Genomic DNA, 14,094 nt, shown 5'->3' on the forward strand with positions numbered 1-14,094 from the left:
ATTTTATCAATAGTCAGATCCTCCTCCTTTTCCTCTAGCAGTTTGGAGTCGGGAGGGCTTGTGCTGCATCAAGAACTTGTCTCCATTGTACTCGGTATTGATACTCGCAAGGCGGTTTCAACACCCTGTTCGAGGCACCAGGAATAGAGAGATCCAACGTGTTTCAACAAGTCGGCAGGGCTCTTGAAAAGAACAGATTTCCCTGCACAATCATTCGGCATCCTTACGATGTTGCCGGCACACTGTAGCCTTCCGACTTTTGCCAGGTGTATGATGGAAATCTCTGTTAGCCCGTCAAGTCCGTAGAGAACTACTGGTCAGATTGTCATTTTGTATCTCGTTAAATTTGGGTGATGAGGTATGCTCCTCGATCGAATCGAAACATCCTGCAAAGAAAAAGTAGACCCAACTTCCAGCTTAAATGCGTTGTTGAATCTCTTTATTCTTAGTATTGATGGTGGTGACCAGAGATCCCAAATATATAAACTCATCGACCACTTCGAGTCTAATCGAGTCTAATGTTGGAGGCATATTGTCCGTGTTTCTTCAAAAATAAAGCTGGTTAGACCGTGACAATAAATGATGACCGCTACAGAGCCATGCTCACCTTCATTTTGTATCACAGTTGATAACCCCTAATGTGGGGAAGCTGAGGTTTCGACAAGCCGGTGCAACATTCCGCGGTGTGGCACGCTATAATTGAGTTATTGAAAGGCGCATTTGGCATCCAAATAATTAATTTTGGACCCGTGAATTGGTCTCCAAGATTATGCTATTCAATATCGTTTGAACTAATTCGTTTTGTGGGGCTATGTGAAGTCTCACCGATAGATCACCGACGAATGACGCCTTAGAATACAACGTTTTTTTTACGTTAGCACCGACATACGGTCGCTATTACTGCAAGAAAGGAATCGATAATTAAGTGAACGTCCCGATTGGACTTCTTCCGAAGTACCCATATCCCTTTAAGCACTACCACACACAATAATTGTGTAGGTAAAAGGTTTTAGTAAAAAGACTATCGAAACCGGTTACGTGACCTAAATAGTAGAAAAGTTTAGCAACGTTAGCTGAATAGGTACACATTCCAATAGTTGAATACATTCTAGGAAAAGTAATTGTCTAAAAAATTGAGGAAAACGCGCCGTCTTTAAAGGAATATCCGAATTCATGACAATTTTCATTTTTATTTCTAAATTTATAAAAACACGCTTTACATGTTTTACACATATTAGCATTGACAACATCGTGATTGACAACTGATTGACTTACTTCAAAAAATTTTCAAAACCAACAGAATGAAAAAACTTCCACTACTTGTCTTCATTGTACTGTTGACTGTTGAAAAAGATTCTTGTGCTGCTAATAAACTAATATTGCTAACTTTTTTTTAAAATATCGTTTGTACTCTAATAATCGAGCTTTATCGACAAAGGAATGCATTCATTGCGACATCCTAAAGTGCAATAAATCGTATGTAAAGTCCAATAGCCTCGCTTTTTGTATGCCATTTATGATTTAAATAGCTTCCCGCTCAAATTACTACAATTTTTTTGCGTGCGTTCTATGGCCAAAATTTTCTAAGACTGCATCATTTCGGCTAGTATGGCCGCGCTTTAGAGTGGTCCAATTGTTGTGTTCGAGGTCTGAAATGATGATCAGCAGGCTTTTGCTAAGATAGTCATCTTACCATCTTGATCGAAGAAATTCTACGACAAGTCGCATTAAAATTGGTTTTAGAGAGGATGTTTGGCGAGTCCAATTTGCCCACCAAAAATTTTCCTGATGAACAGAATTTTTTAAATTTTTCTCCTACTCTCAAGAGTTTCATTGCTGAGTAGACTGCAGCGATCTTGATACGGCGGAAGCACTAAAGGATTTTTACAGGGTAGAAATCTGCAAGCATACCGTAAGAATCAGGCTAGAACTGCTTCTAACCTTGAAGACCAAATTCGAGTATAAGGGATCCAAACTACAACAGCATACTCTAAGAAAGAACGCATAATAAAGAAGTGCATCTTTGGAAATTCTCTGGAGACCCTAAGTGTGAAACCTAAATTTTGATTGGCTTTTGATAGGGTTTATTTCTAATTCCCGTCGTAGTAAGTAAAGCCACTCTAACATTCATCATTTCTTGGATGGATTTAATGTATACTCCAAAAGTTCTTGTGCTGATTTGACTCAGAAACACTTACCTTCCGATCCGTGCACTTTAAATTCATCAAAAAGCGATTATTAAAGCATTTTATTGAAATTACGCAACTCACGTTATTTCTTAAATTCGTCGTACCGTTTTAAAATCCATCCATTACAATTTTTCATCGTCCGAAATAAAAATCACAACAATGTTTACGAAATAAGCGCGCATGTGTTTGTGTAGAACGGCATGACAAATGTTATTGCGCAAAAATTTCTGCTGGTCGTGCAAGTTTTCCGGCTGGAGAACAACGACAATGCGTTGCGTGAGTTATTTTCATTTTCTGAATGACGGAAATCGACATTTTTTTCTTCGTCGCATGAAAAAACGTAGGAAATTTGGCTGCTTGGAATTGTTTAATTAAAAAAAGCAAAGGTCTCAGCTCACTTTGATTGATGATATGATATGATAGTCAACAAACTAAAATATTAGGGAATAACTAATTTTGCGTTGTGTATCATAAAAAACGCTGATATTTTTAATAATTTGTGTTGGATAGGACGGAAATAGGGAATTACGACGAAGCAGCAACATACGATATAACATATGAATAATGTTCCCGAAAATTGAGGCTCGTATGAAGAAGCACTCCCAAGGTTTTAATTATGTACACTATTTTCAGTATTTTGTTGCTGATGCGACAGTTTCATATCATAGGTTCCTTCTTACGACTAAAAGAGAAGACCGAATACTTGCTCACGTCAATGGAAAGCTCTTTTTTTCAAAAAGAGTCCGCAAAGATGTTGTTTAGCTTTTGTAGTTCCAAGCAATCTTCAAAAGATTTGACCAACACACACATTTTAAGATCATCAGCATACAACAATCTGGATCTTCGTGAGAGTACAGCTCAATCGTCGTTAAAAAATAGAATAACAATAGTGGTCCGAGAGTGCTTCTTTCAGGAACGCCAGATTGGTTATAAAATTTCGCTAGAGGAGACACGGTCTAGTTTTACTGACAGGCGGCGATTTACCGGGTATGATTTTAACCAGTTTGCAAAATTTGGTGCCGCACCCATATGTTCTATCTTGGCTAAAAGCAGGTTGTAATCCAAACGGTCTAATGCGGGCTTCAAATCAGTGTATACTTTTACGGCTATCAGTATCGATTTGAGAATTATGTCTCATGTTTCGTATACAGTATGATTCCACAGTAAATTCTACAAGATTAGTGATACTAGATCGCCCAGGGTAGAATCCATGCTGATCACAGGAAATGTGTCGTTTAGCTTCGTCATTAGATGCTTGCACACAAGAATCTCAAGCAGTTTAGAGCCACTGCTGCTCAAGGAGGTATCTCTAATGTAATTGGTTATGTCGCTACGTGTCCCTTTTTGAATAGCGGGTATGAGTTGGACTCCTTCCAACCATCTGGAAACGTAGATTGAGATATGGACTCTGCAAACGGCAGTGAGAGGTGCACTGAGACCATCACATTTCTTAAAAATAATGATCTTAGTGATTTTAATTTGTAAATCGCATTTTTATCGGATTTTTAATCGCACTTTTGCCTGGAAAAACATAAGAATCCGCATTCCTAGAATACCTTCTTGAACATTTAGAAAAGCCCATGGGTTTGCAAAGCAGGAATAGTTCCGCTTTCGAATACACTAGTCAAGTGTTTGGAAAACAATTTGTAAATATCACTCGGAAACCTTGTTAAATTGATGAACCTTTTACAGGAGCATAACGGAATAGGGTAAGCGTACCCTTAGTGGAGGTAGTACCAATAGTGGTGGTACTTGAATAAAATACGCCCATCATGAGATAAAACGCAATTATGCTTCTAGATAACGTTTATATAATCTGCACCTGGGTTATACACGTGTACTTGAAATAATCGTCTCTTCTCTTAGTGGTAAAATGAAATTTATAGAAATATTCCACTGATTTTGTTAAGATTTTTTGAATAAAATTTAATTTTGCATAGCTGCTAAAATAGGTTCTGAATTTTATCTTTTTCTGATATTATTTATTCATGAATTCAAGAAATTTAAACCTGTCGAGCATACAAAGTGAGTACGCAAGCTCATGCAAACAAGCAAAACCAGTTTGTATAAATTCTTATTGCAGTAATTGAATGTTTAATGTGTTGCCTCCATTATGGGCTCGCGATGCCTCCAATCTAGGGACCTCGGTAGCAACCATACCACCACTATAGGCAAACCAATGATCGTAGAAAAAATCTTTCTCGTTAACAAAATTTGAATTTTTAATGATTCCAAACGTCATTTTTAGTAAGATTAAGAATCTTTCAATCATATCGTGCGAGTGTGCATGTATATTTGTTCTGATATCACTGTATTTCGACCATAAATTTGAAATTTTACTACTAAATACGCCACTACTGGTACTCACCCTATGCATTTAACGCGTGTCTGTAAGTTTCCATCATGACAATGCTCGGCCACATGTTGCCTTACCGTTCAAAAAATAGTTGGAGAGCAATGACTGGAAACGCATTTGAAGTTGTTTGAGTGTCACTTATGTTTTGATCGATTCTAAACTCCCCTACCATGTGCGGTCTGATAACTTCTGAGCAAGGGATTTCTGAAAATGAAACAAACTGATGAGAAAAACTAGTGTCTAAGGATGGACAGTTCTTGCCAACACATTATATCACTAAGATATTAAAATATAGCAATATTTTCATTTAAAAATGGTCGGCATGTATTGTATGTAGCTGATATTCTTACGAAATGCAACCTATATTTAAGCAAAAGGTTACTTTCATAATTGATTGACGTTACTTTCAAAACAAAGTAATATTTTCACATTTCGAGATATCTTTTCAAAGGGCAAAGCTCGTATCTCAAGTCACCGAAAATCCCTTTTTTACATGTGGAAAATTCAATTTGCCATATATCGATCCTTTTTCAAATGTAGATTCTGCTCCTTGGTATGAGTTGGGAAACCGTGTAGGCTTTTGGAATCAATCTCGAATAGAAAACAAAACCGTAGATTTAAGGGTTTTCCAAAGCTTGACTGTACTGCACAGATCGTAAGCTCTAGCTGCTTTGGCTTCTACAGACTGTTTTTTTCACACGGTTTTCGAGTGAATCTGTCGCATAGCACATTTAATGATTCTTTAGCATGGTGTCGAACTTTTTACAATGATTTATCTGAGGAATCAATGTGTAAAATATGTTGTTATACCGTTTTCTGAGCATACACTATATTTTTGCAAAACAATTTATGTTTATCTCCTGAAGCCAGAAAATGTCACCAAAATGCCATTGTTGGAATTTTTTATTTCAAACTTATAAAATAGATACGGTTGAAGTTTCCGCAACTCTCCGAAGTATAGTTGTGTGGGTTGCCTAACTCTCCAGTATTTATGCAAGATGTGCTAAAAATAGTGTTAAAGTATACTAATCGTTTGTTTATCGAGATCACAATCAGCACGCGAGCGTGCGATATTATAACACCTTAAGACCACACCAAAGTTATAGGTATTTTTTCTATACAGCGATGCTATGATGAACAAGTCACCGGCATCATTTTAATATGCGATCGTTCGGGTTTTCATTTACTTTGCCATTGTGCTCTTTTTCTTTACAGCAGAAGCTTAAAATCCACCGATGGAAAGAAATGTTAGATTGGAAAGCACTCTAAAAGGGAGGGTAAAGGGAGAATGAAAATATAAAAGTTTACGATATACGTGCTATTGAAACTAATGCATCCCATACTATCTTTTAGTCTTTTACCTTCATCTGGTGGTTGGTGATCTGCCAAGAAAGCGAAAGACAATCTTATCTCAATGTAACTACGCAAACGTGATTGATGTGGCTATTCACTGGTGTTGCTATAGAGACTTGATAATTATGACATCTGGATTTTAATTTCAGTATTTTCCTGTGACACATTGGTTAGAAACAATAATGAAGACCCACATTGTTGGAATTTTCCGAACAGTTTTTTACATTGTAAATCTATCAGTAAAACAAAAATATATTACCTACTAAATGTATTCGAACCAAATCTGTGCGTCACCAAGCACACGTGCTTCAACCGACAACTGGTAAATGTCAGAATATTAATGCCGCAATCATTTGCCATTCTAATCATTTCACACTACTAACTTCCCCCGCAACTTTGTCAGAACTTTTTTTTTTACCTTTAAGTAAATTGCCGTCACTCGCTACGCCCGCAGGCCATCCCGAATATTGCACTTGTCATATTGGCTAGTAAATTCCTCTCGTTTCTCGAATGCCCCATCATTGTATGGTGCGGAGTGAGTGGGCAAAAGTTGATTTGGCGTGGTGAAACGATCTTTTTTTTTTTTTAATTTTAAAATGAAACAAAATTTACGCCAGTTGACAAATGTGCCTCCTCCGGTCTTCGAACCGGGCCGAGCTTAGTAAGTAAGCGGTGACTGTCGTTGGTTGAGCACATTGATTGAGGTCGGTTTTTCCATTTTCTACTTTTGGTCTGGTGGCCACGAAAAAGGTGACATTTTCTTCCCCACGCCAATTGAGCTGATACTGACAACCACGCACGTTTCAAAGTGAACCTTTCTGTGAAAGGAAATCGCAACTGTTTATGGTCATGGTTGGCAGTAACGGGTTGAGGCTCGACTAAGTTGTCATTTTTACTATAAGGCATGAACCATCAGTTTGATCATTCGTAAAAGCTAAGTTGGATAAGACTTTGACGAACTTAGCTTAGTGTATCAACGAAAGCAATCGTTTTAGTTTGAGTTCTGAAATTATTACCTTTTATTCCATCCAAATTGTTTCTGCACTGCGGCTAGCTGGACGAAATTTTCCACTCCAAATTCCACACTGTTAAAAAAAATGTAATCGATTCGAATGGCATTCTGAATTCGAAATTCACTCACTCGAATTGGTACATTTTGAATAGAATGCGCAGAGCAGCATAGAGGTGAAAGTTTATTTCCACAGCTTTATCATCAGCTCTGCGATAAAATAAAATCCATTACGAATTCAATCCAGCACAATACGAACTTCATAACATGGTGCGCTACATAACTCGAAAAGGCAATTTAAATCACAATCATGATGAATTTTAAATTATCCCTGGGGCACGCTTGGAATAAATCGAATTTGAATTGGTAATCGTACTCCACCATTCCGTGAGTTTATACAGAAGTTTTTACCGTATTTATAAAGCTCATTTCATTATAATTACAAATCCCAACTAACAAAAACCTATCTTGTTTTCGTTTCAATTCCAGGGTGACGCCCCCGAAACCGCCTCCAACGACACACCGGTCCCGACCAAGTGCGTCTGGTGCCAGCAGATCCTGGCGACGACGGATCACCCGAAGCTGCTGGAATGTTTGCACGTCGGGTGTGATCCGTGTGTGAAGCAAAAATTCTCCGACCTGCCCCACAATCAGCCGGTGTTATTCTGCCCGGTGTGTAAAATGGAATCCCGCCTGGAGTTCATCATCGACAATGTGTTCCTGTGTGAAAACACGGCAGACGACAATCCGGGCAGCGTGGAGTCCACCAAGGATATGATCAAGTGCAGTAGCTGCAGTGACGATGCAATCGCCACGTCCTGGTGCGTTGAGTGTGCCGAGTTCATCTGTGATAGCTGTGTGCAGGCGCATCAGCGGCTGAAAATTACCAAGGATCACACGATCAAGCCGAAGGAAGCCGCCTGTGAAACGCCCGGCAGCAGTGGGCTGTCCGGGAAGAACATCATGTGTCACATACATTCACAGGTAGGTACGAGTACGAGGAGCCGTGTTGCGGTCAATGAGGGGGACGGTGATAGCTAAAGTACGTGACGGGTGAACGAGTATCTCTGGAATATTGGTTCATTTGCTCGGGCTGTACGTGATTATTTAACGATTGTCTAGCGAAGAAGCTGGCTGGCTATGTACGTGTTAGCGTGAAATGGAGGTGAATTTCTGTTTGTGCCTGTGGGCTGCGGAAATGTGGAACGTGTTTCAGACGGTGCTGATAATAATCTAGTTCGCATCTTTGGATTCACGTCCTGTGGCAGAAAGGTTCAGATGTTGAAACTGATAGAGGCCAAACAATTTATGCCAGCAGCAGATTAAGTTTTAAAACTTCTTAAAAGTCATAACATAAACTAAAGACGAGATTTAGTTACTAAATCATGATTTTTCAACCAAAAAAATTTACGTCGTCGGTTTTGTCGTATACGATGTGAAAAATATCAATCCAGTTGATCAGTTGCAAACAACAGATGCTATTCCGAAAGTTGCGTAAAAACCAGCTCTTATTAAGTAAATTGCTTCAATTAAGATAATTACTCAAAACAATGGGTATCATTAAGAAAATAGCATCAAACAAAAAGTAAAGAGAGAAAAACGCTTCCACGGTCGAAAATAATTCGTATGACTTGTTTATGCAGGGCTAAGTTATAAGAAAATGTGAAATTAAGATTGATAAATTATTTTACAATCAATAATAATAATCTCCCCTTTAAAGTGCGTCTGACATAATGTACGCTGGAGTCGCGTTCTACATGAATTTTGTAATTAACGCTGTTTTTGCACTAATTTTAACTTACGCGTTTTATGTGGTTTTCGGAATTTACGCAGCTTTCTTAGGCGAGTCTTAGTATTTTACCTTGATCCTTTTGTGTGATTCGATTGAACTCGATAATCCATTCGAAATCCGAACACAGCGTGGTCAGCTTTCCAGGGAAGCCGTTTTCGTCCATGATTTTCCATTATTCTTTTCGGTTGATGGTATCAACCATCATGGATGGAACGTAGCTTTGAAATCAACGAACAAATGGGGCGTGAGAATCCGTATTCAAGGCCTTTTGGGGGATTTGCCAGAGTGTAAATATTTGATCTGTCACTTATCGTCCTTCAACGAAGCCGGTTTGATAAATTCCTACAAATCTATACACAATTGGTGATAGTCAGCAGAAAATGACTTGGGAGAACACTTTGTAGGCGGCATTGATTGCACGGTAGTTCTCACCGTCCAGCTTGTCGCCTTTCGACTCTTCCGGTATCTATTCAGAATGCCGAATTCTAACAATCAGACGGTGCAGACAAGTGCCCGGCTTTTCCGGTCCCATTTTAATAAGCTCCACTCCGGAGCCATTATTCCTAGCCGATTAACGGGGTGAGTAGTAATAACTGCCAGTAAAGTAAATGGTCACTAAAATAAGACGCTTGCATAAATTTTAATTTTGAGTATATTTCGTGTAAAGTATATCCATTTAATTTGTCTAAAATTAGTACAATTCAAATCTTTCTCCTTTTACTTTAATTACCAGTCGCAATTGTTGCTGAAAAGCGTTACAACTGACACGCAGGAATTCCTGAGGACATATTCCAGCGTTACGGGACACAATTAGCACCCATTTTGACTATGTGAACTGCTTCCTGTTTTACCAATTTTTTGGAAAATATCTTGTAAAGTAGTTGATTAACGAGGACATTATCTTCCACTTGAATGTCAGGAATTAGATGAAATAGAAACTGATTTCCATAGTAAGGGATGGTGTCCCGTAACGCTGGAATGTGTCTGAGGCATTTCATCTCAAATCTTCTCCAAACGTTGCTTGAAAGTATCCGCAGTCAATCCTTTGGTGCTCCCTAGTTTGCACAGAATGTAACCCCATGCACAGAAGTCGAGAGTATTCAAGTCAGGCGAAGAGGCAGGCTACTCTTTCGAAGAAATCCGGAAAATTGTCCTCACACCAAGCCTGTGTAGTTTTCACCTGGTGAGACGGTGCAGAATCTCGTTGAAAGCAGTTTGGTGCATTTTTGTTGTTTTTTTTTTTTGAGGATTGGTTCTTCAAAACATTTTCGAATATGTAGTCTTAATTTTTACACCAATATCAACGAACTTCAATGAAATCTTCAAATTTTTTTAGAAACATCCCCATACCATCACCCTGGAAACATTCTGCAACCTTTGAACAGCCAGTTTGTCCCGAGGAATACCAGCAAGGTGTACTACATATATCCAATCATTTTGTTGGTTATGCTGATCCTGTAGCAAGAACATTTTTCGTCCGAAAACAGAATTTCACAATCAGCGTACCGCTTGAGCAGCTGTCGACATCTTTCGATTCTTGCAACCTGCTGCTTTTCAGTCAGTCCGTGCACCCGTTGTTTTTTGTATGGAATCAATTGGTTATCATCCCTCAAAATATTCCTCGTGGTAGACTGCGGAATTCCCAGTTTCTTGGCCATCTTTCGTCTAGACTGATCTGGTTTCCGTTAAATTCGCTCTCTTACTCGTTTGATGGCTTCCTTACCGTCCTTACTACAGTGCGTTTACGGCCAAGTTTGGGTATTTTTTCCAAGAGCCGCTTTCCGATACAAGGTAGTAGTACTTGATAGTACGAAAGATGAATCTTTCGTTTATTCCGAGTGGCTTCAGCGTCTTTAACACGGTCGAAAATTTTTCAAAAAACAGGCTTATCACAAGGTCCCTTTTCTTGTCCATGATTACCACAACTTTTAAACGAATGAAAATTCGATACAAACTTGCAAGCTGTGTTGACATTTGAACACACTCTAAACGAAAAATATGCAGACACATCTGTGGTTAGCCTCGATGGTTGCTGGTTGTTCGAGACACTACGTAAGGCATCGTCGATCGCATCGATCATCGCATATCGCTTGAGGCAAAATCCATTTGTCACATGGCAAAAGGGGCAATCCATATACCACGTGGACAGTTTAGAGGGAGGTGGGGGTATGGAAACGTCCACGCTTGTCCATGGAAGAGGGGGAGGGGGTATCGTAAGTGTCCACGTGGAAAAGTCTTTTATACCAAAAACAGAAATTAAAGACAGAAATATTGAATTAATTATACATAACCATTGATCAGTGATTGTTTTTAGGCTCAAATAAAGTTTTATCTTCTGATGGGGCATATGTTGAAGTAGACGAAAAAGCTGAGGTGCTCTAATTAGACAGGGATACTCTTGACGGAGAAGAATCGACAAGCAAAAGTCAAACTGAAACTGACTTTCTTGCAGTCGATAATAATTCGCTGTAGACAAGATTACTATGAACAGAAGAATTCAGGTCCTAACACCTTGCATACGGATTTTAACGCTGCGGAAATTTGACAGAAAATGCACAGAAAAACTCAAATTTCCGCAGCGACTCAAGATCCGTTTACATTGTGTCGGTTTTTAGACTGGCGTATATATTTTTTTTAAATACTGCATAAATCAAGTTGAAAACAAAATTTAGCACCATGCATTTCTGTTTTGTTAAATCAAAATGTCCACGTGGACAAACAGGGAGGGGGTAGGGGTTGAATCAATGTCCACGCTTGTCCACGGTGGGGGACGGGGGGGTTGAAAATTGGTATTTTTCTGTCCACGTGGTATCTGGATGGCCCCAAAGCATTTTGTCACATGCATAAGCTTGTATCTGGAAAAGAGGGTCCTGAAAATGGAAATTGGATTTAATTATTGTTCCCGTTCACAAATAAATCGCTGGTGTACCTCAAGGCAGTAACTTGGAACCACTTTCGCTAATTTTATTTATCAACGATGCTACCTGTGCTCATGGAAATGGTATGCTGATACTACTATTCGTTACATCGAGAATTGTCGTCCTTTTGGACAGTTATGAATTGGTGCAAATTGAAGTACTTGACTTGACTACTTGTAATGCTAATTACTAAAAGTGAGTTAAAATGTATTCCACCGTATTAAATCGTCCATCGTATTGAGAATTGTTTGCGTTAATTTACAAAAGCAATTAATCCAGACGAAACTTCCGTTTGAGCGTCACAAAAGTGCAAAGATAATTACGAAGGCAACTCGTCAGCTGGCATTTATTGCCAAAATTGTTGGTATTAGATTTTAACGATCCTTATTGTTTCAAAACATTCCAAAGTGGGGATTTTTTTTTGCAAAATGTATCCCAATATCTCCAAAGGCCGTTGGGCTGTATTTAATATTTTGATATAAAAGGAAAGATATTTTCATGGGAATTCCAATGATGATGTCCTTGTTTACAGCACGCGTCTTTACCTTGCAGTTTTGGCCAATTAAAGGGGATTACCCTACTTCTCCAGGAGTACAGAGATGTATTGATCAATACCTCTGGAACTCGATGGGATAAAACCGGTGTTTTTTCGCCGCAAGAAAGCTAACTCTCTGTAAATTTGGAAGGCCGGGCATTTAATCGCGACAAAATTAGTCATTTTACCCTAATATTCTCAGTTAACGTCGCCAAATTAAGATAGCAAAATCTTTATTTGACTAAAACTGCAAGAAACAAACAGATGCTGTAAACAAACACCAAACTCTACGAATGCATATAAAAATTGCTTTCTTTTGATGAAAAAAAATTAATTTATCTCAGCGGAATCCAGAGATATTCACTTTTATTGATAACTAGCTGAGTGCCCGATCTTACTCGGGCCCCATGTTCACATCTGTTATTGTAACGAAAATTCATTCGTTTTCTCCATTCGAATGTGTCTATTCTCTTTGTCAGTTCCCCTCTTGTTGTCCCCCAACCATTTGTAAATCTGTCTTCTTCTTTGAACTCGTTTTTGAACCTCTCCCTTGTTAATGCTACCCTATTCCCCTTTTCAGAAATCCAGCCACTCGTACAACTGCTATCATTACAAAAGCAAGAGCAACGCATTCCTTTATTCATTTAAACCTTCCTTCCCCTTTGTAAGAGACAGTCTTCCTCTTTTGTCAACCCTCCATCTGCGCTGATTCTGTTATGCCAAAAAACATTTTTTAACAAACGACATTTGATGAAGAACCGTCCAGACGTTCTGGAGTTACGGCGGAACATGCAGTCATACGTACGTTCCTCGTCCTCCCCCCTGTTGGTTCCTTTCCCATCATCTTCCCCTTCTGTCACGTAGCTAATTGTGCATCTGTTTGCTCTCTCTCTCTCTCTGGAAATCCCTCTAACGAAAGAAAAAAACCTTTTTTCCATATATCTCTCCTCGGTGAATCGTCCCTCCATTGTGCAAATTGTAATCGGTCTAAATGCAAACGCAACGCCTTTTACTTATTTGGACCTCCTCTCCCTTGTTAGGGATCTCCCTCTTTTGTCAACCCCTCAGTGCTGACTCCCTTATGTCAAGGAAGATGTGTGCCAAGTTTGATGAAGAACCGTCCAGGCGTTTCGGAGTTATGTCCTCACTATGGGTCGAATAAACTAGCAACGTTTAATCACACGATCTAGGCTACCAATTTACAGATCAAATGCCAAAGATCTACTGTCCATCAAACACGGCTCTCAATTGGTCCATTGTTTCACACGTTGTGTGGCAAGTCGCGTCGCCTTGCTGAAAGTACATATCGGCCTGATCCTATACCTGCATTTGGGTTATAAAAATTCATAATCATGAGCCGATAGTGTTCTCCATTGCCTGAGTGAGCCATGTTTTATACGGTTTTAGGCCAAAAACCTCGCGTAACGTCTTTCGAGAAATATTGAACTTAATCCCAAGAGTGGTAATCTACGGATTGACACTTTACGGTCCTTATCAAGACTGGTGACTACGACAGCAGTATCGTTCTCCTCTTTATCATTGCGAAACATATTTTCACTAAACACGTATTTTTTGGCAATAAAATTCAATGATTTCTAAACGTTGCCCGCGTGTAAGTTGAAATGGTAACACAAATTAAGCTTCCTTAAAAAAAATTGGCGCATTATGCGCAGCTGTCTAAAATAAATGAAAGCTTCTGTTAGAAAGTCTTAAAAGCTTAAGAACTACTCACGATAAATTTCCACCTGATTGTTGAATTGACTGTCAGCCCAACGGGCGAAACTGGAAATAAAAGCTGTCTGATTTTATTAATTGCCGATTAAAAGGTTTCGATTGATCAGCGGCCATGCTATTACTACTATTAACTATTAGTTTGCTCGAGTCGCAATTCCAAGCTGAACTACCGTGCAAGCACCATATTCAAGACAGGTCTTTATTCTGG

General features: G+C 39.0%; 1 protein-coding gene across 5 annotated transcripts in view; it reads left to right on the plus strand.

Moving 5' to 3' along the window:
- The window catches only part of LOC128741764 (transcription intermediary factor 1-alpha-like), a 101,386-nt gene that overhangs the window by 76,737 nt on the left and 10,555 nt on the right, over positions 1-14,094 (plus strand). For all 5 annotated transcript variants that reach the window (XM_053837784.1, XM_053837786.1, XM_053837787.1 and 2 more), the window contains exon 2: positions 7,397-7,891. In XM_053837784.1, coding sequence (XP_053693759.1) covers positions 7,397-7,891 — 495 coding nt within the window. The remainder of the gene's footprint in view (positions 1-7,396; positions 7,892-14,094) is intronic.

The sequence above is a fragment of the Sabethes cyaneus genome, chromosome 3 (genome assembly GCF_943734655.1).
Source record: "Sabethes cyaneus chromosome 3, idSabCyanKW18_F2, whole genome shotgun sequence".
Taxonomy (NCBI): Eukaryota; Metazoa; Arthropoda; class Insecta; order Diptera; family Culicidae; genus Sabethes; species Sabethes cyaneus.